Source organism: Diabrotica virgifera, chromosome 3 (assembly GCF_917563875.1).
Source record: "Diabrotica virgifera virgifera chromosome 3, PGI_DIABVI_V3a".
Classification (NCBI taxonomy): Eukaryota; Metazoa; Arthropoda; class Insecta; order Coleoptera; family Chrysomelidae; genus Diabrotica; species Diabrotica virgifera.
The window spans coordinates 45,224,928-45,251,558 of NC_065445.1; the positions used below are offsets into that span (position 1 = coordinate 45,224,928).

Consider the following 26,631-nt stretch of genomic DNA (forward strand, 5'->3'; position numbering starts at 1 on the left):
GCCAATTAGAAGAAACATAAGACAGCAAGAAAAATATGCCTTGACATGACCACTGAAAACAGAGAAAAAAAGACTCAAAAAGATTTCTTAGTTGTTTTAGTATACCAAAGGTTTAGTATATCTGGACCTATTTGGGGTAGCATCTGAGGTCTCCTGCATTTTTATTTCTTGACTTAAAAGTGAAACTCAATTTGCGGTCTCTTAAGGTTCATTTCTTTTTGTCTCGTCTCCATTTTATTCCCCACAGTCAAATCGAAATGCCGTGAGAAGTGACAGTGTTTTCATACAGTGCCAAATCATGCCAATCTCTATGGCGTAGTTTAGGCAGAAAATTTCACCTACCTATGCTGTGCATATTACAGGTACGATGATTTACCTCTCAAAATTATAGAGGTTATTATAGATATTTAAGACATGTACGAGATTCATTCGTTAGATTTTAAGAGTTAAAGTTTCAAGGAAAATGATTATGCATTCACTTAGAAATCTACTTTTATTACAGTGTATTTAAACCAGATTAAATAAGTTTATTTTAAAATTTGCTTTTAAGACGTTCAATTTCACCAGTTTCAATAAGCTTATTGTACATATTTTTGGCTGCAAGAGTTTCGAATGTCGTTTCGGCACTACACTCTTCGGTTCTGGTATCAACATCTAGAACTATCTCATTCAACCTTTGTCTAACTTCATTTAAAGGACAATCCAGAGCACATCCCCTTATAGATACCTCTTTGAAGTTGGATCCGTCTTTGCTCCATACGTTTACAAAATAGTATCCTGAAATGTTTCTTAATTCGAAGTATACACTGCTCGCAAATTCTGGAGGAGAAGGTGGATTAAACGCATTAAGCGAGCTCAACAGACCTGCAACATTTGTGTCATGCCCGCTGTACATTTTGAACTGTTGGGTTACTGAACCATTTATTTTGTTGTCAAAATAGTTTAGAATCGAATTCAGAAGAGTTCCTGAAACTAAAACAAGAGAAATAGTCTAGGCGCGAGAGGGGTCACCGTGTCATATTCAATTCTGATGGACAAACTCAACGGTTTATTATGGATTTTTGGCTGCTGATTACGAATTTCGAGGGGGGATTTCGATCTGAGTGGTAAAAAAATTGTTATAAACAATTTAATTGTTTATAAGTTGTTTATAAGGCTCTGGCTCATAAACTAAAAGAGATAAAAAAAAAGTGTTTCAAATAAAATTTGTTCCTTAATAAAAAACGAAGAGAAAACCGTTTACTAAACTTAAATCTAACAATTAGAACTCAAGATATTGTAAAATTAGTGCACAATGCAAATTGCAAATTGCAAAATAAGTATTTTTCGAAGCTTTATCGATCGTAACTCGGCTTCTACGCATGCAAATAAGTCCTAGAAGGTGTCGCTTTAAAGCTTAATTAACAGGCTTCCAAAAAAAGTTTGTTAAATTACTTGATCTTCATTTGTTTTAAAGTTATACCCGTTTGAAGTTACAATTTTCTTAAAAATATTGTACATTCATTTGTTTATAAGGGTTTCAAGCAGATTTCAGCTATAAACATTTATACTTTGATGAACAATAATGATAGAAAAACTCAAAAGGAAGAATTTGAGGTTACGAAAATGTTGATAAGTTTATTTTTGGCCAAGATATCTATATTTTAATGGCGCGCGCTATGAGGCGCAAGACCGGTTCACCGCGTAAAGGTTCACGCGCTAACTTCTCGATGCAAATTATAATTTCTATGTTTACATACGTTATCTTCATTTTTCATTTTTGAAGATCCTAATAAAATTTTATCATATAATTCTTATAATTAAATCATCATACTGTACCTCGTATCACCTTTCATTCTATTTACATTGTCTTCTATTTTTTGCAATAAATGAGAAAAAAACATTAAAAACTAATATTTTAGAAGTATAACTAAAAAGTAAGTTGACATTATTTATTAATACTATTTTTACAAACATTTTTTTCATGCATCTGCAAATCTGCATAGAGATATACAGGGAATATCAGCTTTTTTTACATCTGCATAAGTTCTTAGCGAAATTTTAACAGTTACATGGTGGTACAAGTCTGTTCTTGTAGGCAGTAAAACTAAAACTTTTTGAGGCTTCAGAGTCTAATTATCTATATAATATCCATATAAAGTGGATCTAGTTCTTTTGCAGCATCATCAAGGCCCGTCAATTGTGTGTATGCCGCCACATCATAAATGCTCGTTTTATATGCAATGATGATGCTGCAAAGGAACTCGATCCATTTTTATATGGATATCACATATTGGCTCATTTTCATGCGTAGAAGCTGAGTTATGATTGATAAAAATACATACTTACTTGACTGTGAGCCAATCTTGCGCCTCATAGCGCGCCATTAAAATATCGACATCTTAGCCAAAAATAAACTTACGAACATTTTCGTAAGCTCAAATTGTTCCTTTTGAGTTGTTTTATCTATATTGTTAATTAAGCTATAAATGTTTATAGCTCAAGTTTGCTTGAAACCTTTATAAACAAATTAATGTACAATTTTTTTAAGAAAATTATAATTTCAAACGGGTATAACTTTAAAACAAATGAAGATCAAATAATTTAACAAACTTTGTTTGGAAACCTCTTAATAAAGCTTTAAAAGGACACTTTATAAGGCTCATTTGCATGCATAGAAGCCGAGTTACGATCGGTAACGCTTCGAAAAATACTTATTTTGCAATTTGCAATTTGTATTGTGCACTAATTTTACAATATCTTGAGTTCTAATTGTCGGATTTAAGTTTAGTAAACGGTTGTTTCCTCGTTTTTTATTAGGGAACAAATTTTATTTGAAACATTTTTTTATCTCTTTTAGTTTATGAGCCAGAGCCTTATAAACAATTTATAAACAATTAAATTGTTTATAACAATTTTTTGACCACTCGGATCGAAATCCCCCCTCGAAATTCGTAATAAGCAGCCCAAAATCCATAAGACACCGTTGAGTTTGTCCATCAGAATTGAAAATGACACGGTGACCTCTATTTGGCGCCTAAACTAAAAGAAATTATATTTTATTTATAAAATTTTGTTCAAACGCAGATAAAAATTATTCCATTTTGTATTTTAGATTGTGCTAGCTAGCTTTGTAATTTTGAAGATTATTTCTATCAGATAAAAATAATATGTTTAATAATTGGCTACCTTTATTATAACAGCATAAAATGAAAAAATATTGCAAAGAATTTGAAAATATTTTCAATTTGAAATTAGTTAAATTAGCTATCGATTAAAAAGAAAAATAATGCTTAAATATGTTCAATATTGATTAAGTAATCTGCGATTTTTGTATCATAACGTTTGAAATAATGAAACTAAGATTTAAAATACTGTCATGGAGCTATATTAAGAACAGTTTGATTATCATGTCAACATATTTACTTGAAAATCCACTTACAATATCGCTGTTGTTTAGTGGTGAAAACCATTGAATGGAAATAATATCCCATCAGTTGTGTTAGTGGCTCTGGATATATCTTTGAAGCCCACCGTGGAAGACGAAGACCAGCAGTAGATTCACTTTTCAGACTGTCGAACACGGGGTACACTTTTGATAGAGTTGTAATATTTTCACCTGAATAGCGTGATAAATATGAATATACCTCTGCATATTGTTTATCTATAGCTTTATACAAATCAGACGCAAGAACTTTGGCTAATTCTGTTGTATAAGCAGCACAGCTGGGGAATGTTTCCCAGATATTGGAATCGGCTGGATGTAGTGGAATGGGCTGCCAATCAGTTTGCCTTCTCCATACTTGATCTTCTTTGGCTGGATATAGTGAGTATAGATTTGTTTGTCCTGACATATGTGTTCGATCTACATCTGTAGTCTGGGCGTAGAAATCAGCTTTGTCATATCTCTTTGGCAGCCATTTACTATATCTTTTCCTAGTAAATTGTCCTAGCTCATAGTGCTGTTGTTTTCCCAGCTAAAATTAACGAGAATAATATCATTAGTATATGAAATCATCTTAAATGTTTAATAAGGGAAAATGGAAATGTAGTATGTCAAAGTGTGTAAATAATTTATTTCCTTAGCTGAGCGCTTTCGACATAAACGTCATCATCGGAGCTAATGCTAAAATAAAAAAAGAGATCTTGTAAGAAAAAGAAGTACAAAACTCTTTTTTTACTTACGTCAAATACTAAAAAAGTACCGCTACATAGAGGTGTAAACAAGTGCATCTTAGGAATGTAAATTTGATTTTTAAATTGTGAATGCTAACTTACTCCTCCGTACAACAGCAAACAGCAAAAAAACAGAAAGAAACGGCCACATACACGTTGCACAAAAACATATAAACTTTTTTCATGGTACGGGTGTCGATATCACCCGTCCATCCTTGGCCTAGTAAAAACAGCTGACTGACAAGGTCGGATATTCAAATCTGCTTTCATCTGTTCTGCGTTGACGTTGACAGATGAAAGCAGATTTGAATATCCGACCTTGTCAGTCAGCTGTTGTTACTAGGCCAAGGATGGACGGGTGATATCGACACCCGTACCATGAAAAAAGTTTATATGTTTTTGTGCAACGTGTATGTGGCCGTTTCTTTCTGTTTTTTTTGCTGTTTGCTGTTGTACGGAGGACTAAGTTAGCATTCACCATTTAAAAATCAAATTTACATTCCTAAGATGCACTTGTTTACACCTCTATGTAGCGGTACTTTCTTAGTATTTGACGTAAGTAAAAAAAGAGTTTTGTACTTCTTTTTCTTACAAGATCTCTTTTTTTATTTTAGCATTAGCTCCGATGATGACGTTTATGTCGAAAGCGCTCAGCTAAGGAAATAAATTATTTACACACTTTGACATACTACATTTTCATTTTCCCTTATTCATTCAAGTGTGTACAAACTCAGTCTTTCAACTATTTTTAAATGTTTAAGTTTGTAAGCACATTTTATAAAAGCTTAAAACTGTTTACAGCTCAAATCTTATTTAAAATGATCTCTGAGTTTAAGTCCAAGATCAGTACTCAGATATGTTAAGCGTATAGTAGGTATATAGATCAAAAAAGTAGAATAATGACTAAAAAATGGATTAAAAAAGGCAATTAATATAAATATAGAATAAAAAATATGAAAAAAAAACTTTTAAGAAACGCCTTTCTTTAGTTACGAGTGCCTAAAATTAAAAATATTTTAAAAAATCAACTAAAAAGCAAAAAATAAAAAAAATTGAAAAAATCACACAAATCAAACACATTCGTTAAAGAAAATCGTGGCGCGTCTTCATCGAATAAACGGTTTTCGACCCACGCTTTTCTTTAACGAATGTGTTAAATTTTTTCAATTTTTTTTATTTTTTGCTTTTTAGTTGATTTTTTATAATATTTTTAATTTTAGGCACTCGTAACTAAAGAAAAGCGTTTCTTAAAAAATTTTTTTATTTTCATATTTTTTATTTTTTACTTTTTAGTCTTACACTTTCAAACATTAAAATATATCGTCATGTTTATTGAAATATGTATAAAACATAATATGATGTAGGTACAAACATGAAAAGTAGTCGGAATCGGCAAAAAATTTGAAACTTTATTGCATAAGGTAAACAATTAACGTAAAAAGTGAAATTGTGTTTAGTTCATATAACTAGCTACCATCTGTAAAAGTTTCAAGTTTCGTCATTGTAAAAAACAAGAGATTTTAATCATTTTCGTCCAAACGTCCAAAGATTTGACCCGAACGATTGAACTAAAGAAAAGCGTTTAATTAATACACCAAAACGAATGCGTTAATGTTAATTGTAGCACAAAACCTCTCTACCGGTGGTTTTTCTAAGACTACGATAAAAACAGGAATTTTTTTAATTCGAGGTTTGTTTGAACGATGGCTTAGTGTGAAAACCTCTTATCTCATTGTACAGAAAATTTTACATGAGTGACTTTAAACTGAATTTCTGCATACTCTATCCCAAAATATATATGAAAAATGTGTATGTAATGATCTAAACATACTCAGAATCAAAAATATGTAAACATAGTTTTTTTTTGTTTTAAGTTATAGTATGGAGAAATTAAGTTTAAAGTCTCTCCTGTAAAATTTTCTGTGAAATGAGATACGAGGTTTTCACACAAAGCTATCGTTTTGTTTCGTATCACATTGAAATTTGACACGAATAATAGGGGAACAAAGTATGCTAAATTTGCAGTCACTCGAGCGGTATGGAGACCTATTGGGTTGTGATTGTTAGGTCCTAAAACCAAAAAAAGTTAAGTAAAATTTTCCATTTTTGGTGGAAACTTTCCACTTTTTAATTTAATTTTCCATTTCCAACAATCATTTTTCCGATTATAGCGCCATCTATCCATAGCTTGAAAAAATGTCTCGAATGAAATTTGCCTATTTTTACGTAAAGAATCCAAATCTGCAATAAAAATTTGGGGCTTTCATTTAAAATTTTAAAGTAACCTCCAACCCCACCTCCGTGGGAGGTCATGTTTGATACCATTCGATAGATTTTTCCAAATCATAATAAAATTGTATTTTGCAGTTTTTCGATCTGATGTTTATTTTGCGAAATATCGCGGGTTTCAATTTAAAATTTTAAATTTACCCCCCATGTTTGGTACGATTCAATCGATTTTTGAAAAATATTGAAGACGTATTTTTTAGTTTTTCGATCAGACGTTCATTTCGCGAAAGATTCGCTTTTTTATGTGAAAATTTTGATTCACGCGTTTTCTTACGCCCCGCTCAAATCGTCAGATTTTTGAAATATACACTCTTTTGCATGTACTTAAATTACTTTATCTTAATCTGACAATTTCGAATATTTTTAAGGATAGATTTTTTTTTCGGGCCCCCCATAATTAACTTCCCTGTGATAAGAGCCAATATATGGCAGAGGTACATCTGAAGGGTACCAGGTTCTCCCCATATGATAATCTGACGCGCTCAAGTAACTGCAAAAATCCCCGCTTGGGCTCCCCTACCATAAACGCCGATTTTTATATAAACAAATATGAGCGTTCAAAATTTGAAACTTCGTTGTTTATCTATGAAGCATAACGTAAAAAATTAACGTAAAAAGTGGAAATTATGTATAGTTTATATCATTAGCTACAAAAGGTAAAAGTTTCAAGTTTCTACATTGTAAAAAACAAGAGAATTTAAGCATTTTCCATTAAAATCGTTTTTTTTTATTTAAACAATTAATAAACATAATTTTTTTTATTGACTATTCGTGTATTCTTCCCGCGAATGCATATGTGTGCAAATTTTCATTCATTTTCATTGAAGAAAAGGCAGTCAAATTAACGTCTAAAGGTTTGATGCAAACTATTGAACTAAATAAAAGCGTTTAAAAAGGACCAGTGATTTTATAACATGAAATGGTTTAATACATAATCTAAACAAAGGGATTTGGCATTGAGGATCCGCCCATTTCGCTTATACCTGATCTTGGGCTTACTTTATGGTGTCGAGTCCTGGACTGTGAATAAAATCGATCTAAATCGCCTTGAGGCTTGTAGTATCGTGAGAAACAGTGTAGACACGCCTTAACACATGTAGACTTGGCTGAACGCATGTGACAGCTGTCGACACACTGGTTCCCGCAAAAAGGGACATAACCTTAGTTTTTAGTTAGATATTAGATAGAAGCCAGGTGTTACAGGGTTGTGCAGGGACGGTGAATTACTTGTAGTCTAAGAGCTAGTGAACCTTTTGACTAACGGTCGTCCTGTAAAGCTAGAAATTTGTAGAGTGATAATTCATAGCACACCAAAGCTAAAAACCATGACCTGGCAGGCCTCAGCGGTGCACGTGTATCTACCAGGTGAATCGAAAAGTGCAAATTTAGGGGGTAAAATAAACTTTCTCCTTTAAGGTTTAAATTTAAGTATGTGTTTGAGTAAGTCATTTAAAAGAAATGTGTAAAATGACAGGCGATTCTGAAGAGCATAAGACCTTGCCAGGCGAGGGGAAAGATTAGGGGTTTTTCCTAAATTTATTTTTTTTGCATCGAACAAATTTTTTTTAAGTTTTTTGAATCATTCCAAACAGAAAAGGTCTTTGGTGATTTTTCTCTTAAGTTAATAGTTTTTGTTATATAAGCGATTGAAAATTTTGAAAATTGCGAAATCGACCATTTTTAACCCCAAATCGGATATTTATCTTAAAATCTCAAAGTTGCCAAGGTAGGTAGATATTCTTTAAACATTGATTGATGAAATCCCAAAGAGTTTTTTGCAATACAATATCGGAAACCCCTTTGTTTTTTAATTGCTAATCAAGCGGACGCTTCACTGTAGTATAAGTGAGGACGTTTGAGTTGGCATAAATTCATTATCTCGAGAATTGGCAAATTTCAAGAGCAATCTTCAGACAGGTCGATTTTTATTTTTAAATTAGGACTTTTTGGCATATATATAATACTAGTGACGTCATCCATCTGAGCGGGATGACGTAATCGATGATTTTTTTAAATGAGAGTAGGGGTTGTGTGATAGCTCATTTGAAAGGTTATTTAATTCTCTATTCACTAATATAAACAATAACATAATTATTTATACAGGGTGTACAAAAAATTTTTTTTTATTAAATTAACTTTGATTAAATTTGACAAATAGAAGAAAAAATTTTTTTTGTACACCCTGTATAAATAATTATGTTAATGTTTATATTACTGAATAGAGAATTAAATAACCTTTCAAATGAGCTATCACACAACCCCTACTCTTATTTAAAAAAAAATCGATTACGTCATCACGCCCAGATGGATGACGTCACTAGTATTATATATATACCAAAAAGTCCTAATTCAAAAATAAAAATCGACCTGTCTGAGGATTTCTCTTCAAATTTGCCCATTCTCGAGATAATGAATTTATGCAAGCTCAAACGTCCTCAATTATACTACAGTGTAGCGCCCGCTTGATTAGCAATTAAAAAACAAAGCGGTTTTCGATATTTTATTGCAAAAAACTCTTCGGGATTTCATCAATCAATGTTTAAGGAATATCTGCGTACCTTGCCAATATTGAAATTTTTAGAAAAATGTCCGATTTGGGTTAAAAATGGCCGATTTCGCAATTTTCAAAATTTTCAATCGCTTATATAACAAAAACTATTAACTTAAGAGAAAAATAACTAAGGACCTTTTCTGTTTGGAATGATTCAAAAAGCCTAAAAAAAATTTGTTCGATGCAAAAAGAATAATTTTAGGAAAAACCCCTAATCTTTCCCCTCGCCTGGCAAGGTCTTATGCTCTTCAGAATCGCCTGTCATTGTACACATTTCTTCTAAATGACTTACTCAAACACATACTTAAATTTAAACCTTACAGGAGAAAGTTTATTTTACCCCCTAAATTTGCACTTTTCGATTCACCTGGTAGATACACGTGCACCGCTGAGGCCTGCCAGGTCATGGTTTTTAGCTTTGGTGTGCTATGAATTATCACTCTACAAATTTTTAGCCTTACAGGACGACCGTTAGTCAAAAGGTTCACTAGCTCTTAGACTATTGGATGATGTAGTGGTAACAGGGAGAGATGAAGTTATTTATATGAAGTTTTAAAAAGATTGGATAGAAGTCAACTTTTGTTTTTACTAAATGAAAATAAAGTGTTTAAGAGCAATCTAGGGCCATACTGATATTTATTTACTACTCCCGGTTACATTAATTGGCGACGAGATAAACTAGGTAGATTTCCAATTATTATTTAAGTATTTTGAGTCTCAACATGGTAGACCACGAGGGAACGGCCCCAAATCAAACCACAGCGAATCTGACGATAGTAAATGCTGGGAATATTTCAGCCCTAGCAGGTTTTCAGCAAGGTGGTGACTTCGAAGTGTTCGAAGAAAGATTGGAGCAGTATTTGTTGGCGAATTTAATTGAAGCTGATCGAAAGGTAGCTGTATTGTTGACACTATTAAGTGAAGATAGTTATAAAATTTTGAAAAATTTATATTCACCGGCTAAGCCAAAAGATAAGAGCTATGAGGAAATTATTAGATTGTTGGCTAGTCAATTTAAACCTAGAGTTTCTTTATATAGACAAAGAATAAAGTTTGATTCATTGAAACAAGGTCAGGAGTCCATCAATGATTGGTTTATTAAAGTAAAAAATGTGGCAGCAGAGTGCGATTTTAAAACGAATCTACTATATAGAGTCCAGGAAAAATTTGTTGTAGGGATGAGACCAGGCCCAATTTTAGATAGGTTGTGTGAAGAAGACCCCAATAAGAAAGAGTTGAAAGAGCTGCTAGAAATTGCTGTCAAAAGAAGCTTCGATGAGGGAAGCTAGAGAGGTGGATATCAACTATGGTGAGAGTAAGGCAAGTGCACAAAGGCACACTGAAGTGAAGCAAGGACACTTTAAGGCAAGTTCGGAAAATTACCAAAAGACAGATATTAAGGTAAATGCTAATCATGTATTATGTTTTCATTGTAATAAAGCCAATCACGATTTTAAAAATTGTAAATTTAAGAGTTACAAGTGTAAAAACTGTAAAAAGAAGGGGCACATTTTTAGGGCTTGTAAAACAAAAATTTACAAAAATTTTAATATTCAGGCAGACGAAGAGCCAGAGGTCCAGACATTGGATTTCTTTAATATTGATATTTTTAGTTTAGAGAATGACTTATTAGAGCCAATCAAAATGCAGGTATTACTTAATAATGTACCCATAACGTTTGAGGTTGATACGGGAGCAGGACTGTCTTGTTTACCATATAACATTTATAAAGAAAAGTTTTCTCAGGTAAATCTGGAACCAACTACAATTATGTTAAAAGTTTATCATGGCTCGGTGGTTACTCCAAAAGGGCAAATTAGATTACTTTTTAGGATAAACAATAGAGAAAAAGAATGCATTTTTTTGATTGTTGAGGGGGCTACAAAATGTTTATTAGGCCGTGATATTTGGTATGATTTTGGTTTAAGTTTGAAGGGTCCAGATGTATATTTAGATGACAGTAAAGTAAGTAGAGTTAGCTCAGTATTGCATACGGTTTGTCAAAAACCAACGGCAGAAGATATTATAAGTAAGTTTGCAAATTTGTTTAAGAATGAGTTAGGGACGTTTAAATATGAAAAGATTAAATTAGAAATTGAAAAAGGGGTTACACCTATTTTTCGGAAACCAGTTCCGATACCATTTGCATTTAGGGAAAAAGTAGTTGAAGAGATCGAGAAATTAAAAGAAAGTAAAGTGATAGAGCTAGTACCCAATGCAAACTGGGGAACACCGTTAGTACCAGTGTACAAGGCTAATGGAATAGATGTCAGAGTTTGTGCTAATTACAAAGTCACAATAAATAAATATTTGCAAAATGTTAACCACCCCATTCCCAGAATTGAGGATCTATTTGCAGCGTTACAAGGAGGAAAACAGTTCATCAAAATAGATTTTTTAAATGCATACAATCAATTGCAGGTAGAACCAGAGACAGCAGAACTTCTTGCGTGGAGCACACCGTATGGTATATTTAAAGTTAACCGTTTACCTTACGGTACCAAGCCAGCTTGTGCAATTTTCCAGCAGACAGTAGAGAAGGTGTTACAGGGTTGTGCAGGGACGGTGAATTACTTGGATGATGTAGTGGTAACAGGGAGAGATGATGCTGAACATGTTGCAAATTTATATGACGTTTTAAAAAGATTGGATAGAAGTCAACTTTTGTTTTTACTAAATGAAATAAAGTGTTTAAGAGCAATCTAGAGCCATACTGATATTTATTTACTACTCCCGGTTACATTAAGGCTTTTGAAATGTTGTGCCGTAGAAGAATTTTAAAAGTTTCTTGGGTGAAGAAAATTCAAAACTCCACAATACCAGAACGTCTCAGCAAGACTAAAATTAGACTATAAAAAACATCAAGGAGAGAAAGCTCGAGTATTTCGAACATGTAATGAGAGGTCCCAAATACAGGTTGCTACAAAATATTATGACAAAATATTATGCAAGAGAAAATAGCAGGCAAACGCAGTCCAGGACGAAGAAGAATCTCTAAAAATTGACGTCAGTTAACCGCTTTTAAGTAATCATTATTCGTTGCTTTCTTTAAGTTGCTTTGAACAAATCGTTCACAAAATAGACGAGCCACAAACACTGTGAGTCAATTTCTTCTTCTTCTTCCTCTTTATAAGCAATTCTGCTTGTTCATTGGTGGATTGATACCTCCATGGAAGGTTGTCCATCTCTTGCGCGGTCGTCCGATACTTCTGCCAATTGGTGATTTATCTCTTGCTATTTTGACCACACGTGTCTCCCCCATTCTGGTTATGTGGTTGTTCCATTCTCTTTTTCTATTTAGTGTCCATTCGTTTATACACTGTACGTAAGATTGTCTTTTGATATATTCACTCCTCTTTTGATCTCTCAGTGTATTTCCTGTAATTCTTCTCAGTACTCTCATCTCTGCCGTTTCCAGTAGTCTTTGTGTTGAGGCTGTATCGGGTCTTTTTTTTTATGCATAATATGTCATTATTGGTCTTACACTGGCTTTGTAAATTCTTGACTTCATCTCGGTGTTAATACATATGTCGGGTTCGCCATATAGTGTTATTAAGGCATTCTGCCAGTCTATTTGTTCTTTGTAATTGATTTTTCAATTCTTTGTCCAGGTCTCCGTAACTTGACAATGTAATGCCAAGGTACTTTATTTCCATTACTTGTTCAATAATAATACCATCAATTTATACAATAAACTCTCTCTAAACCGACACCTCTTTTCGTCGGACACCTCCTCTATACAGACGATTTTTAAAACAAAAATTAACCCGTGTTGAGCTGGCCCCCCCCACTTGCAAAAATCAAAAAACAAATAGCCCTGATTTATGAGCTATTTATGAGCTCTCATATTCCGCAAACTAAAAATTTTGAGCTCGTTCCACTGAGCAGGAATTTGATACTTTAGTGGGGGGGGGGGGGCTGAGTCAGCCCCCCACTACTTAAAAATAAGAATATTGAATCGGTTTTTGCGGCAGAATTACGAGCTATTTATGAGCTCTTGAAATTATATAGTTTAGATTTTTGAGCTCATCCCCTTCACCCCCAAACAACCCTTTAATTGATTTAACTTAAGAGAAAAATGCTGAGAAAATTTAAAATATATCGTATTGCGGATATAATTCCTATAGCTTATACACTCTAAGAATAAACTATTAAATCACGTGCATTTCGATTATTGAGCTACAACCCCTTCGCAAGAAAACCACCCTATCTTCCCGGCTTAAGAGAAAGTTGTACTTAAAATGCATTAAACTAATTATTTGGCGACTACATATCATTGAATAATTTATAAGCTTCCAAATTACGCGCATTTAGATCAGTAAATTGCAATTTATTTTATATAGTGCAGTCACTGAAGGTAAAAAATTAACGATTACCTTCAATTTCGGTGAACCTTCATCGATTTCACGAAAATTGGTCAGTGGTTAGAGGATACGTCAAAAAACAAAGGTGACATGGTACCACCTTGCGCCTTTACCCTGAGGGTGGATACCGCCCCTTCTCGGGGGTGAAAATTGTTTTATTAAAAATAACTGCACAAATCAATAAAATAACAAATTAAAAGCAAACTTTATTATATAAAGTTAATAAAATAAGTCAATACTTTTTAAGTTATTAAAGATCAAAGATTTTAATTATTCGTGAAAAAATGCATATTATGAAGCGGTTTTTCATAAATCACTGAAAAACTACAAAACAGTTAATAGTAGTTTAATTCGTATAGCTTATATTCTAAGAATATACTCTTAAATCACGCGCCTTTCGATTATAGAGCTACAACCCCTTCGTAAGAAAACCATCCCATATTCCCGGCTTAAGAGAGAGTTGTACTTAAAATAATTTGAATTAATTATTTGGCGACTACATATCGTTTAATAATTTATGAGCTTGCAAAATATACGCATCTCAATTATTGAATTGCCATTTTCTTTCTATAGTGCAGTCACTGAAGGTAAAAATCAACTATGACCTTCGATTTCGGTAAATCTCCATTCATTTTCACGAATTAACAATAATAACTTGGGGTTTTAACCTGGGGTATATGTCACCCCTTCTCGGGGGTGAAAATTATTTTATTAAAAATAACCCCACAAATCGAGAGAGGGACAAATTGTAAGCAAAATTTGTTATAATATAATGTGATTAAAATAAATCAATACTTTTTGAGTTATTAAAGATCAAATATTTTAATTTTTGTGAAAGAAAATGCGAAATGCTTTAAAGCGATTTTTAATAAATAACTCAAAAACTGTAAGTTTTTACAAAAAAGTGTTTATCGCTAAAATTGAAGCTAATAAGAATTATAATAAATTGCTTACTTGAAAAACCCGTTAATGTAAATTTAAAGTAACATTGGTAATTAAATGTATATTGTTTCTGCGACTATTCAAATCTAAGGATTCAAGCTTAAATAACGGGAAAGAGATGCATTTTATAACACTTAGGTACTAAATACTTGTCAAAGTACTTAGAAATACCTATCAAAAATGAGCTCCAGAAAAAGTTGATAGCATCAAAATCCGCTCACCAATTTTCGTGAAAATGAATGGAGATTTACCGAAATCGAAGGTCATAGTTGATTTTTACCTTCAGTGACTGCACTATAAAAAGAGAATGGCAATTCAATAATTGAGATGCGTATATTTTGCGAGCTCATAAATTATTAAACGATATCTAGTCGCCAAATAATTTATTTAAATTGTTTTAAGTACAACTCTCTCTTAAGCCGGGAATATGGGATGGTTTTCTTGCGAAGGGGTTGTAGCTCAATAATCGAAAGGCGCATGATTTAAGAGTTTATTCTTAGAATATAAGCTATACGAATAAAAGTACTATCAACTTTTTTGTAAAAACTTACAGTTTTTCAGTGATTTACGAAAAACCGCTTCAAAACATGCATTTGTTCACGAATAATTAAAATTTTTGATGTATAATAACTTAAAAAGCATTGACTTATTTTAATAACTTTATATAAAAAAGTTTGCTAATAATTTGTTCTTTTATAGATTTGTGCAGTTATTTTTTATAAAATAATTTCCACCCCCGAGAAGGGGCGGTATCCACCCTCAGGGTAAAGGCGCAAGGTGGTACCATGTCACCTTTGTTTCTTGAGGTATCCTCTAACCACTGACCAATTTTCGTGAAAATCGATGAAGGTTCACCGAAATTGAAGGTAATCGTTAATTTTTACTTTCAGTGACTGCACTATACAAAATAAATTGCAATTTACTGATTTAAATGCGCGTAATTTGGAACCTTATAAATTATTAAATGATATGTAGTCGCCAAATAATTAATTTAATGCATTTTAAGTACAACTTTCTCTTAAGCCGGGAAGATAGGGTGGTTTTCTTGCGAAGGGGTTGTAGCTCAATAATCGAAATGCACGTGATTTAATAGTTTATTCTTAGAGTATATACGCTATAGGAATTATATCCGCAATACGATATATTTTAAGTTTTCTCAGCATTTTTCTCTTAAGTTAAATCATTGAAAGGGTTGTTTGGGGGTGAAGAGGATGAGCTCAAAAATCGAAACTATATCATTTCATGAGCTCATAAATAGCTCGTAATTCTGCCGCAAAAACCGATTCAATATTCCTATTTTTAAGTAGTGGGGGGGCTGACTCAGCCCCCCCCACTAAAGTATTAAATTCCTGCTCAGTGGAACGAGCTCAAAATTTTTAGTTTGCGGAATATGAAAGCTCATAAATAGCTCATAAATCAGGGCTATTTGTTTTTTTAATTTTTGCAAGTGGGGGGGGGGGCAGCTCAACACGGGTCAAAAATTATACGGCCGTATATGAACCTGTACCCTTTATCTCCCTTCGACGGACACTTTCAACAACGGACGCGGACAGTCAATGATGTGTAAATGCGAACAGTAAATGAAAAAATTAACATTTTTTTCCAAATATTTTACAATATAAAACTATATGTATACCGTTAAAACCCGATTTCAGTTAAAACCCGAATTTACTAGAAAAAACTAGTTTTAACTATGCGCTTTAGACAATTCTAGTTTTAACTAGTCAAAACTAGATTTGACTGTTACATTCAGTTAAAACTATACTAAATTTATAATCAAGATGCAGTAGAAGAAATAAACAAACCAAGACATGTTAAATGCTACCAGGAGCACTCCCAAATAATAATTTACAATGTATATTTATAGTAAATCCCAAATCACGATTTCCAAAGTTTATACATTGTAAATTATGATTCGGGAATGCTCCTAGTAGCATTTAACGTGTCTTGATTTGTTTATTACTATTGCGCATCTTGATTGTAAATTTAGTATAGAAACGGATTTTATTTAGAGTAGTTTAAACTAGTTCCGAATAGTTTTTTCTGGAATTACTAGTGAATACCAGTTAAAATTGTTACGAGAAGAGACAAGTACTACGGCTTGTTCGGGGTTTTGTTAATGACGAAGGCGGCCGGTTGGTAGCAAACTAGTGTGTGAAACTGTTGATTGTTTTGCATCGTTTTGATTGGTTATATTACACCACTGTGTATCATTCACCATGAGTGATAATATCAAAGATCAGATTGAGAGCAGAGATATAAGAAAGTGAAAAAAATGTGTTTTGGAAATGATTTTACAAATGTAAGAGACAGAGAAGAAAGAAAGTCACTGCAATATTGTGAGCAAAAGCATATACAATAAATTAATGGTCGAAGTACAAGATGCGGAACTATCTGCCAAGAAAACACCATTACATAATCGTAGACTAAAACGATTTAGAATTGTTGAAGGTGGCGAAATAAAAAAGTCTAGCTTCTAAAATTGATCCCATCAATATTATGTACACCTGCCAAAGACATTGCTTACATAATTAAAGCAGCCCACGGTGCTATTGTTTATGGAGATCGGGTTGAAGACTAAAACTGCCAGGAAATAGGCAAATATAACAATTGGTATGATCAATACTTTTATACCAATGTGTGAAACCTGCCAACAGAAGAAGAGTAAAAATATAAAAGCAAAGAAGGGTCTTGTGTCGAAACCTATATTGCATTTAGAAATGGATAGTCGCTGTCAGGTAAATTTGATCGATATGCAATCACAAGAGGTTCTGCTCTAGATCGATAGAGAACTCCTCTAAATGAAATCCGTCCGGGATTTCTAGTTTTAACTGAATTTAGCAGTCAAATCTAGTTTTGGCTAGTTAAGACTAGAATTGTCAAAAGCGTGTGGTTAAAACATATATAATACATTTATTATTTCAAATCAACACAGGTGTCCACGACCTGATATTTGATATTGTTCACGTTATCAACACTGCATAAGGTAAATAATAAAAATATAATGTTTTAATATAAACTTCAACAGAAAAGAGAACTTAAGTTACTTCAACAATCCGCTTTCACATCACCTTCCACAACTACTCCAATTTATGCCTCCTTACCGTTTAATAACTCCAAATTATCTGAACGAGTCAAACAAATCATTTCTAATTCTTGTGATAACATCAAAATCTCATTTAAAGTCAATAACACCCTCAATAAAAGCTTAACTAACACCAAAGACCATATCCATTACATGAGCCGTAGTGGGGTATACAGACTCTCTTGTTCAGACTGCGATGCTACCTACATTGGTAGAACTTACAGATCTCTTTCCACCCGATCGGCAGAACACAGTAAGAGAGATACCACTTCAGCCTTTTCACACTATTTAAAAGTCAATAAACATGAACTTAAAATTCCTGATGGGGTCCAGTTGATACACAACATTCAACAAAAAAATACACTCCGTTTAGACTTATACCAGGATTTGGAAATTGTCAAAAACCTAAAGAAAAGTCCCAATTGTGTCAACCGACAAACATCCCTTAACCGCAATTTTGTCCCCATTCACCGTCAATTATTCTCATAATTCCTATTTTGTTATACCTTCCCTTTTCCTATCATATCTGCTATCTTCTTTATCCTATTTACCCACTGTCAACTATCTTCTTCGTTCCCTTACTGGCTCCAAAACTCCTTTACACACACTAATCATTACTAACCACATGAACCCTTCTTAATCAAAACCTAATTAATTTACCGTACCTTTTTCTCACTTCTTTCATTTCTTTTCTTCATTCAGTTCAACCCTCATATCCAAATTCTCCAATCTTTCTCTTTCACTCATTTCACCTATGCTTTGACCCTACATCACACTCCTTTGCTTTTTGTCTTTGACCTTTTCCAAATATATTTTATCTCCACACCTAACATTCCATCACTTTATTTCAGTTATCACAGTTATACTCAGTCATTCTTTAATCTAATTATAACAATATTCATTCTCTTAATTTTGTTTTATTAATTCTATTTTATTCATTACACCTATTGTTTTCTATACTAATTAAATTTTAATTTTAGTTTGTATCAATTGGTCAACCTATTATCCTACAATTATTTATTTTCAATTTTACATATTCACCAGTTTGTCACAAGAATTTTCTCAATTTTTAAAAATTGTTCCATAATAATTGCATTCCTGAATCATACTTTCTACTATCAGATTGACTATATCTTAACTCTAATTTATTTAAATTTTTTAATTTTCACCTACATCCAAATAAAAAAATTTGCCTTCTACCTATACAACCATCAATACACATACTGTGGACATATAAATTTCTTGATATAATAATATCCTTTTTCAAAATTTAAAACTTATTCTATATCACCACTTATTTATTTTTATTTCTGTCATTACTACTATTCAGCTCACTTTATCATATTGAAATTTTTTGATCAGGTTAATTTTATTTGATACAGTCAACTTGTAGTTACCTACAGTTAAAATCATTTTTATTTTGTAAAACACATTTTATTTTAATTTTTAAAAAACAATAGATTTAATTAACAGACATTTTCAGATATTAAAATCTTTAACATATCTTCGTCTTGGATCATGACTTTGTTTTTTAAATATCCTTGAAAATCGACTACCTTCTTCCTCAACTGTCAATGTCACATCAAGCATTTCCTTACATAGCTTTGACACTTAGTAGTCATCGTTGACCGAAGATGGTTGATTGGGTCCTCGGGTAGAGTTTCACCATTTTCCCAGAGGTTTAATCCCTGAACATCGGCGTTTAGCCATTTTAAATTTATTTTAACATAATGTAGATCTATTTATAATCACCACCATTGTTTGGTTCTGGGGCTATTTTGCAAGTATTCAAGTAAGTAATCATAACCACATTTTTAACTTTCACAATTTCAACCATCTTTTCAATTTTAATAGTGGGATTACTTATTTGATTTTAGATTCACTGATGATGGACCGATAGATTTGAAAACGTTCTGATGAACTCATTTTATTGAATCCATTGGGATTCTAAAAAAATTTTTAGTAAATATACCTTTTACATAGAAGTGGTTTTTACTTCATGTTCCAGTTTGTTTAACTATAAGATATACAGCCAACCCAGGGAACTACCCCTTTTTAGTTTATAATGTTTTTGTTGGTTGGTGAAAGAAATGCGTCACCAGGAAATTGTTAATTGTGTTTTGACTGAAACAAACATTTAAGGATTTTAACCGGAATGTCTAATTAAGCATATCCAATAGACGTCGTTGTAATTTTATGAGTGTTTTCTTTAAAATTTTATTTTCAGATTAAATTTCATAATTAATTTTGTGTCTAGTTTTAGATTTTTTTAAGTTTGAAAGAAAAAGTGGATGTAGCTCATTATGGAGAGAAGCATAAATTAAGTGTTAGATAGTTAGCTGGAAAATTTGGAATTGGAAAACCTCAAGCCAGTGAAATTTTGAAACATAAAAGTGATTTAATCAGTCACTTTTCTGATTTCCAATATCTTCATCTTGGGCTATCAATATTGCGTCATCTGCGTAGCAAAATATTTTTACTTCTTTGTTTCCCATTCTATGTTCTCGTCCTGTGTTGACGTTTTTGATGATTTCATCCATGATTAAATTGAAGAGCATAGGACTTAATGAGCCTCCCTGTCTTATTCCGCTGCCTATATCTATAGGTTATGTAAGTTGTCCACCTATTATGACTTCCATTTTGTTGTTTTGGTAGATCTTTTCAATAGTTTTTATGGTATCTAGAGGGACTTCTCTATTATACAGAAGATGGATTACATATTTGAGTCTTACTCTGCCAAATTCTTGTTTTAAGTCAATCAGATATAGAAATGCTGGTCTATTATACTCTAGTGATTTCTCAGAAATTTGCTTTATGACGAATATTGCATCTGTACACGGTCTTCCAGTACGAAAACCATGTTGTTCATCTGCTAAACTTATCCTCTGATTCATTAGGTCTTGTAAAATTTTAGTTGTAACTCCGCCTGCAGTTTTGTTTGATGTGAGCAAGTAGCTCGACAGAACTGTTGCCGATCCCAAGCCTGGATAAAGAAGGAGGGGTCTACAGCCAGGTTAACACCCTACTGATAGACTTTAAAACCATACAGCTCATAGAAACAGGATTATGTCTCGGAACAGGAAAGTGAGTCAATTTAAAATGGATTATTTTATTACAATATTACTTACATTTGTTAGCTGTCCTAAGTCAACGCCACCCCAATATTTTGATAAATCAGAATATTGGTCATTTGTGAAAAATTCCGTAGGAGTTCTGTGTCCATGTCTAAATAACTAAAACGGAAAACTGTGGTAAACTAATTATAAATTTTATGTCATTACAATTATTTTAGGTTTTATACTGCTATACACTTATACTCTCGGGGGAACCTGAAACCTGACCAGGGAAGGGAATGCATGACCCGGTTTACCGGTGACTGGTGAGTAGCAGGGAAATAAAATACCTCCTGTGGACCAACAGGTAGGTACTGTACAGAATGATTAACGATATAAGCAACACCCCAAGTAGATAGGTCACCTCTTTGTTCTCTACTTGAGAAATCGGCCTCGAATGTGGAGGAATCAAAATCATGGTCAACGGCATAAGGATGTAGAAGGCAAATAAAAACCACTACAACAAAGATCCCAAAAGATATCTCAAGAAAAATCACAAATGAAGAGTCAAAAAGAAACGGCCCCGAGTGCCTGGCGTCTCTCAGAGAAGAATGGGTTTGAAGAATCTCTGGGCGGAAAAACAAAATAAATAATAACCATATTGCAAGGTGGAATGTACGAACAAGCAGACTTGAAATGCAGATACCTACTTACGTTGACATAAAACTGAGAAAACAACAGAATAAAAGTAAAATTCAGAGACTCGAAAAACGTTAACGTGTCAAAAACGTTAACAACAAATAAATAAAGCAATTGCACCAGCAATCACAGAAGCCTCAAAAAAATGTTTTTAAGATTTGTATTGATTTCCGATGAAGATAAAACATTTGAACTTAAATTAAGACAAGGACAAATATAACTTTCATTCTTGTATTAAATTACTAGACACTAAGAAAAATAAAACTAAGTCCAAGTTATTAAAAAAGATTAAAAACTCTTTACCAAGGATAAGAAAAATAATAATTTATTCAGTGATAGAAAATACGATTCGGATAATTTTTTATATAAATAAGCAAAAAAATACATTTTTCTAAATGTAGTACAGAATTATGGTTTATGGAATCAAAAACAATACTTGGAATTGTAGTTATTTCGAACAATAGGCTTTAAAAGAGCCTGTTATTGTTATACAAACCTGAACGACAGCCACCAACTGATCGGATGCAGCTTTATCCAAATCAGATAGATCTGATGCAGCAAACGCGGCTGAAAATAAAAGGGCTAAGAGCTGAAGCTGACGGAACATGATGGTGTATTGTGATTACTGCATTTGTATATTTTATTTATATCAATACATAAAGAATAATTAGTACTTGACCTTCAGATTTTTAATTTCGATTGCAAAAAATTTATCCGAAATTTGCCACTTGATTGTGAACTGATGACGAACTGATACCTTGATAGGCTAGAGATATTCGTGCTAGAATTGAAAAAGATAGAAGTAGGTATGCTTTATAGACTAAAAGCTATTTTTATTAATCTGGGCCTTAATATCGTTGCAAGACCTAGTACCTACGTACCTGTTATGTATTCTCGTACATGTTATGTATTCGAAATAATATTTCGAATTCTATTATACACTGTGTTAACTTGACGATTAGAGACAGGGTCTTAAAATGGCAATACTGCCGGCTTCCCACATGCAATAAGTTACATATAAATGCCATATAAACGATATTATTATAATTTATAGACATGTAAACATTAAAAGTGTCGGCGGCATGTGTAATCATTAAAGAGTATCAATTTCATTGCCGGATTCCCAAATTCAATCAGCCCTGGATTCTTTATTAAACGGGCTCCACACTCTCGGCGAAGTTACTTCGCCAAAGTTGACCGAAGTCCGTGAAGTGCCTCTCTACACACTCGTTCTACTTCGCGAGGAACACATTCAAGCGATGCGATACCGACAAAGATCGCTTTGACTCCGACGCGCTAGACCGACAGATTTCGGAAGTAGAACGAAGTTAGGCAAAGTTACACAAGGTGGCCGTCTACACTCTCGTACTTGTTGAACCTCGATCGACTTCGGCGAGAGTGTGGACGGTTTGTGTGTAGTTTTTGAATATTCTTTTAAAAATCATTACTTGTTAATTGCTTTATTTATTGATTATAAATTAATATGATTATTTTTTCACTAACTACGTACTCAGTGATTGCAATAATTTATATTACTATGCAATAAAATGACTAATAATCGAGCAAAGAAAAAAATTAACAAAGTGATTTTAATAACATACTGTTATTATCCGAACGAGTAGATACATTTTTCCAGTTACATCTTTAAGAGGAAACAGTAGCGATCAACAGGTAGCGAAAACGCATTCCAAGATTGCGGCTGTAATTTTGAATATTTTTTCGAGATATTTGGCACACGTATTAGTAATATAATAAAGAATGGCGGTACAGAGCCCAATTTGAAAAATATATTAATATGTGGTAATTACCCAGTAATTAAATACAATATTAAAAAAACGAGCCTGTACCGTTATTAAGAAGAACAAAAAAATACACTTTCTTCAAATAAACTTTTTATCCGATGCCTAGATTTTGTGTCATTTTGGAACTACTAAAATTTTTTATTTCATTAGTAGTTCCAAAATGACACAAAATCTAGGCATCGGATAAAAAGTTTATTTAAAAAAAGTGTATTTTTTTGTTCTTCTTAATAACGGTACAGGCTCGTTTTTTTAATATTGTATTTAATTACAGAGTAATTACCACATATTAATATATTTTTCAAATTGGGCTCTGTACCGCCATTTTTTATTATATTACTAATACGTGTGCCAAATATCTCGAAAAAATATTCAAAATTACAGCCGCAATCTTGTAACGCGTTTTCGCTACTTGTTGATCGCTACTGTATCACCTTAACAGTTAAAATATCATTTTAAACAACGACATCTTCTTGAAATTTAACTTATTGCACCCCATTTTGCGCCAATTCATTTTGTGCCAATTCATTTTGCTTCAATTCTTTCATTTATTCAAATTCTACGTGGTTGTTTAAGACGATACACTGTATGTTTTTAATTTCTGTTTCTGTTTGATCTGTGTTGTTCTGTTTGTTACCATGTCAGTTTATACTCCAGCAGAAAAGGCTAAAACAAGAAAATGGTTTTACAGTGGTAATTTCGGGCAAACAATTCATAATATTGTTAAAAATTTTGAAAATTGATATTGCCTCAAACAATGCAGAAATTGCCACCCTCAAGAAGTGTCACCAGAAAAAGTTGAGGAAAGAGAACACCGGGATACCCAAATTTGTGCTACAATCGACGTAGATTCAATACATTTAAGTAGAAGCGTTGCTCAAGAGTTGGATGTTAGCAATGCTACTGTAACTAAAGTATGAAAAAAAAAACACGGTTACACGACTTTTGAATATGTAAAAACGCAGCAGCTTTATCCAGACGATTACTTTCGAAGAATGGAGTTTTGTGAAGATCTAATGACGAAGGCTAATGATGATCCAAATTTCATTAAAAACATAATGTTCACTGACAAATCTTCTGTTTCTTTAGTAGGGAAAATTCAAAACAAATCATGCGATTTTTCAGTGTGTCCGATTCAAATCAACGATGATGCAGTAAATACATACCAATTCTACTTTCGAGAGTTTTATGGAAAAAGGTATGTCTTATATACATGAAAGTATGTCTTATATATTATATAAGTTTATTTTATATCACGTTTGACAGAAGTGAGTATTTCTCCACGAGTACGATAGATAGTAGATAGTCATTTATGGTAGGGGAGCCCAAGCGGGGATTTTTGCAGTTACTCGAGCGCGTCAGGTTATCATATGGGGAGAAACCTGGTACACTGCAGATGTACCTATACCATTTATTGGCTCTTAACACAGGGGAGTTCGTTAAGGGGGGCCCGAAAAAAAAATCTATCCTTAAAAAAACTCGAAATTGTCAGATTAAAATAAGGTAAGTTAAGTACATGCAAAAGAGTGTATATTTCAAAAATCTGACGATTTGAGCCGGGCGTAAGGAAATGGGTGAGCCCCAAAATATAACAAGAAAAAAGCGAATATTTCGCGAAATTAATGACAGATCGAAAAACTAAAAAATATATGCTTAATATTTTTTAAAAATCTATCGGATGATACCAAACACGACTTTCCACGGAGAGGGGTGGGGGGTACATTTAATATTTTAAATACGGATCCCGCGATATTTCGCGAAATGAACATCAGATCGAAAAACTGTAAAATACACTTATTCAATATTTTTGAAAAATCTATCGGATGGTACCAAACACAACCCCCCACGGGAGTGGGGTGGGGGGTTACTTTAAAATCTTAAATAGGAGCCCCCATTTTTTATTGCAGATTTGGATTCCTTACGTAAAAATAAGTAACTTTTATTCAAAACATTTTTTCGAATTATGGATAGATGGCGTTATAATCGGAAAAAAACGATTGTTGGAAATGAAAAATTAAATTAAAAAATGGCAAGCGCCCACTAAAATGGAAAACTTTACTTAACTTTTTTTGGTTTTAGGGCCTACTCTTTACAACCCAATAGGTCCCCAAAGCGCTCGAGTGACTGCACATTTAGCATACTTTGCTCCCCTACCATTATGTCGCGGGATGCAACCATCCACAAATATAAAATTATGGTAATAAATTAAATTTTAAACTTCATATGGGAAAGTACATCATGTGACACCTCAATTAAAAGCTTTTGAGATACTGATTACACAAATGTATAGGCAATACTTGTGCAAAATGTCGGTCCAATGCTTTTTAAATGCATTCATTTTTTTATAATCCTGAGAAAACTATTAAGTATTTTTGAAAAATTTAAACGCAAAATGCAAGATTACATTATTACCGATGTTCGAAAGTCCCTGAAAACTTCTATAATATTTATTTTAATAAGTTACAGGGGTGAAAAAAGAGAAAATTGATTATTATTTTTAACACGTTGACGGACAGTGCGTCAAATGTATAAGCAAGTGTTCTGACACTATATGTATTTTGCAAAGTAGAATAGGGGAAAATGCAACGTCTATAGACGTTGTGTCACATTACATCAATGGAAATTAGACGTCTATAGACGTTCTATCCGTCAGCGTGTTAATTTCAAACATATCATTCAATAGAAACTTTTTCTTTATTCTAATCGACTTTCAGCCCTCGGTAATAATGTAATATTTTATTTTGCGTTTAAATTCAAATATTCTCGTATTAGTTTTCTCAGGATTCGAAAAAAAAAAATTAATGCGTTTTTAAAAAGCATTTGATCAAAATTTTGCGTATGTACGTATTATACATTTTTGTAATCAGTATTTCAAACGATTCTAAATGAGGTGTCACATGATGTACTCTCCCATTACGAAATAAAATTAAAAATATTTCGACATGAATTTTTTGCCTTGAAAAAAGTAAAGTATTTTGATTTTTTGAAAATAACATTCGGTTAATTCATTTTTACATATCCGAAACTTCTGTAAGTTGTTAATTTATATAAAGTCTCATTTTGTAGGTTTTTGAAATTTTAATGATAATTCAGTACATACAGTTGAGTCCGCGAGTCTTTACTCGTGCGTCATCATTTAAAGCATACGAAATAATCGGAAATCTATTTCACGCAACAACAAGTGACAAAAAATGGCTACTGTTCCGATTACGGGTTTTATTATAAAATTTGACGTTATCAAATATATAGAATGTCAAATGTAAGTTTTGCTTCAAATTTTTTGGCAGAATTGCAGCTACATTTGAAGTACATTAATAAATTCTTTTAATATCATTAGTGATTAATAAATATACAATTTATAAAAATAAAATTAAATATACAACAATGTTTACAGTGTGTTGATGTAATAGGTTCTTTTATTATTTATTTAAAAGTATTTTGCAATATATTGAGTGTCAAAAATAAACAAAAGTAATGCCATTGACTAAGGACAAGAAGTATTTTACCCACTGATAAAATCAAAGTACAATTTTTAAAAGAGTTTTATAGGAAATAATATCATATTTTATAACTACTAACTAATTAATTGTCATTTTATTCACTTTGACGGAAACCTAAACAAAATCATTTCTTTAGTGTGTGAATGTTGTTAGCTTTGTATGTTTTAAATATTAATTGCAAAAATATAATTATT

At 32.6% G+C, this 26,631-nt stretch overlaps 1 protein-coding gene across 1 annotated transcript; it reads right to left on the minus strand.

Annotated features, from left to right (window-relative positions):
- Positions 1-474: 474 nt before the first annotated feature.
- Positions 475-21,771, minus strand: LOC114342872 (prostatic acid phosphatase). Its single transcript, XM_028293680.2, has 4 exons — positions 21,635-21,771; positions 20,515-20,619; positions 3,422-3,956; positions 475-972 (listed from the first exon to the last, which is right to left on the minus strand). The coding sequence occupies exons 1-4, from the start codon at positions 21,743-21,745 to the stop codon at positions 533-535; spliced, it is 1,191 nt and encodes a 396-aa protein (XP_028149481.1). The 5' UTR covers positions 21,746-21,771; the 3' UTR covers positions 475-532.
- Between the last annotated feature and the right edge of the window lie 4,860 nt (positions 21,772-26,631).

Excerpts from the sequence above, each read along its gene's own strand:
- LOC114342872 (XM_028293680.2), bottom strand. The coding sequence starts at position 21,745 with ATGTTCCGTCAGCTTCAGCTCTTAGCCCTTTTATTTTCAGCCGCGTTT. Across the intron at positions 3,957-20,514 it reads ACTTAGGACAGCTAACAAAT|CTGGGAAAACAACAGCACTA; the intron begins GTAAGTAATATT and ends CGTTAATTTTAG. Across the intron at positions 973-3,421 it reads CACTAAACAACAGCGATATT|TTTCAGGAACTCTTCTGAAT; the intron begins GTAAGTGGATTT and ends CTCTTGTTTTAG.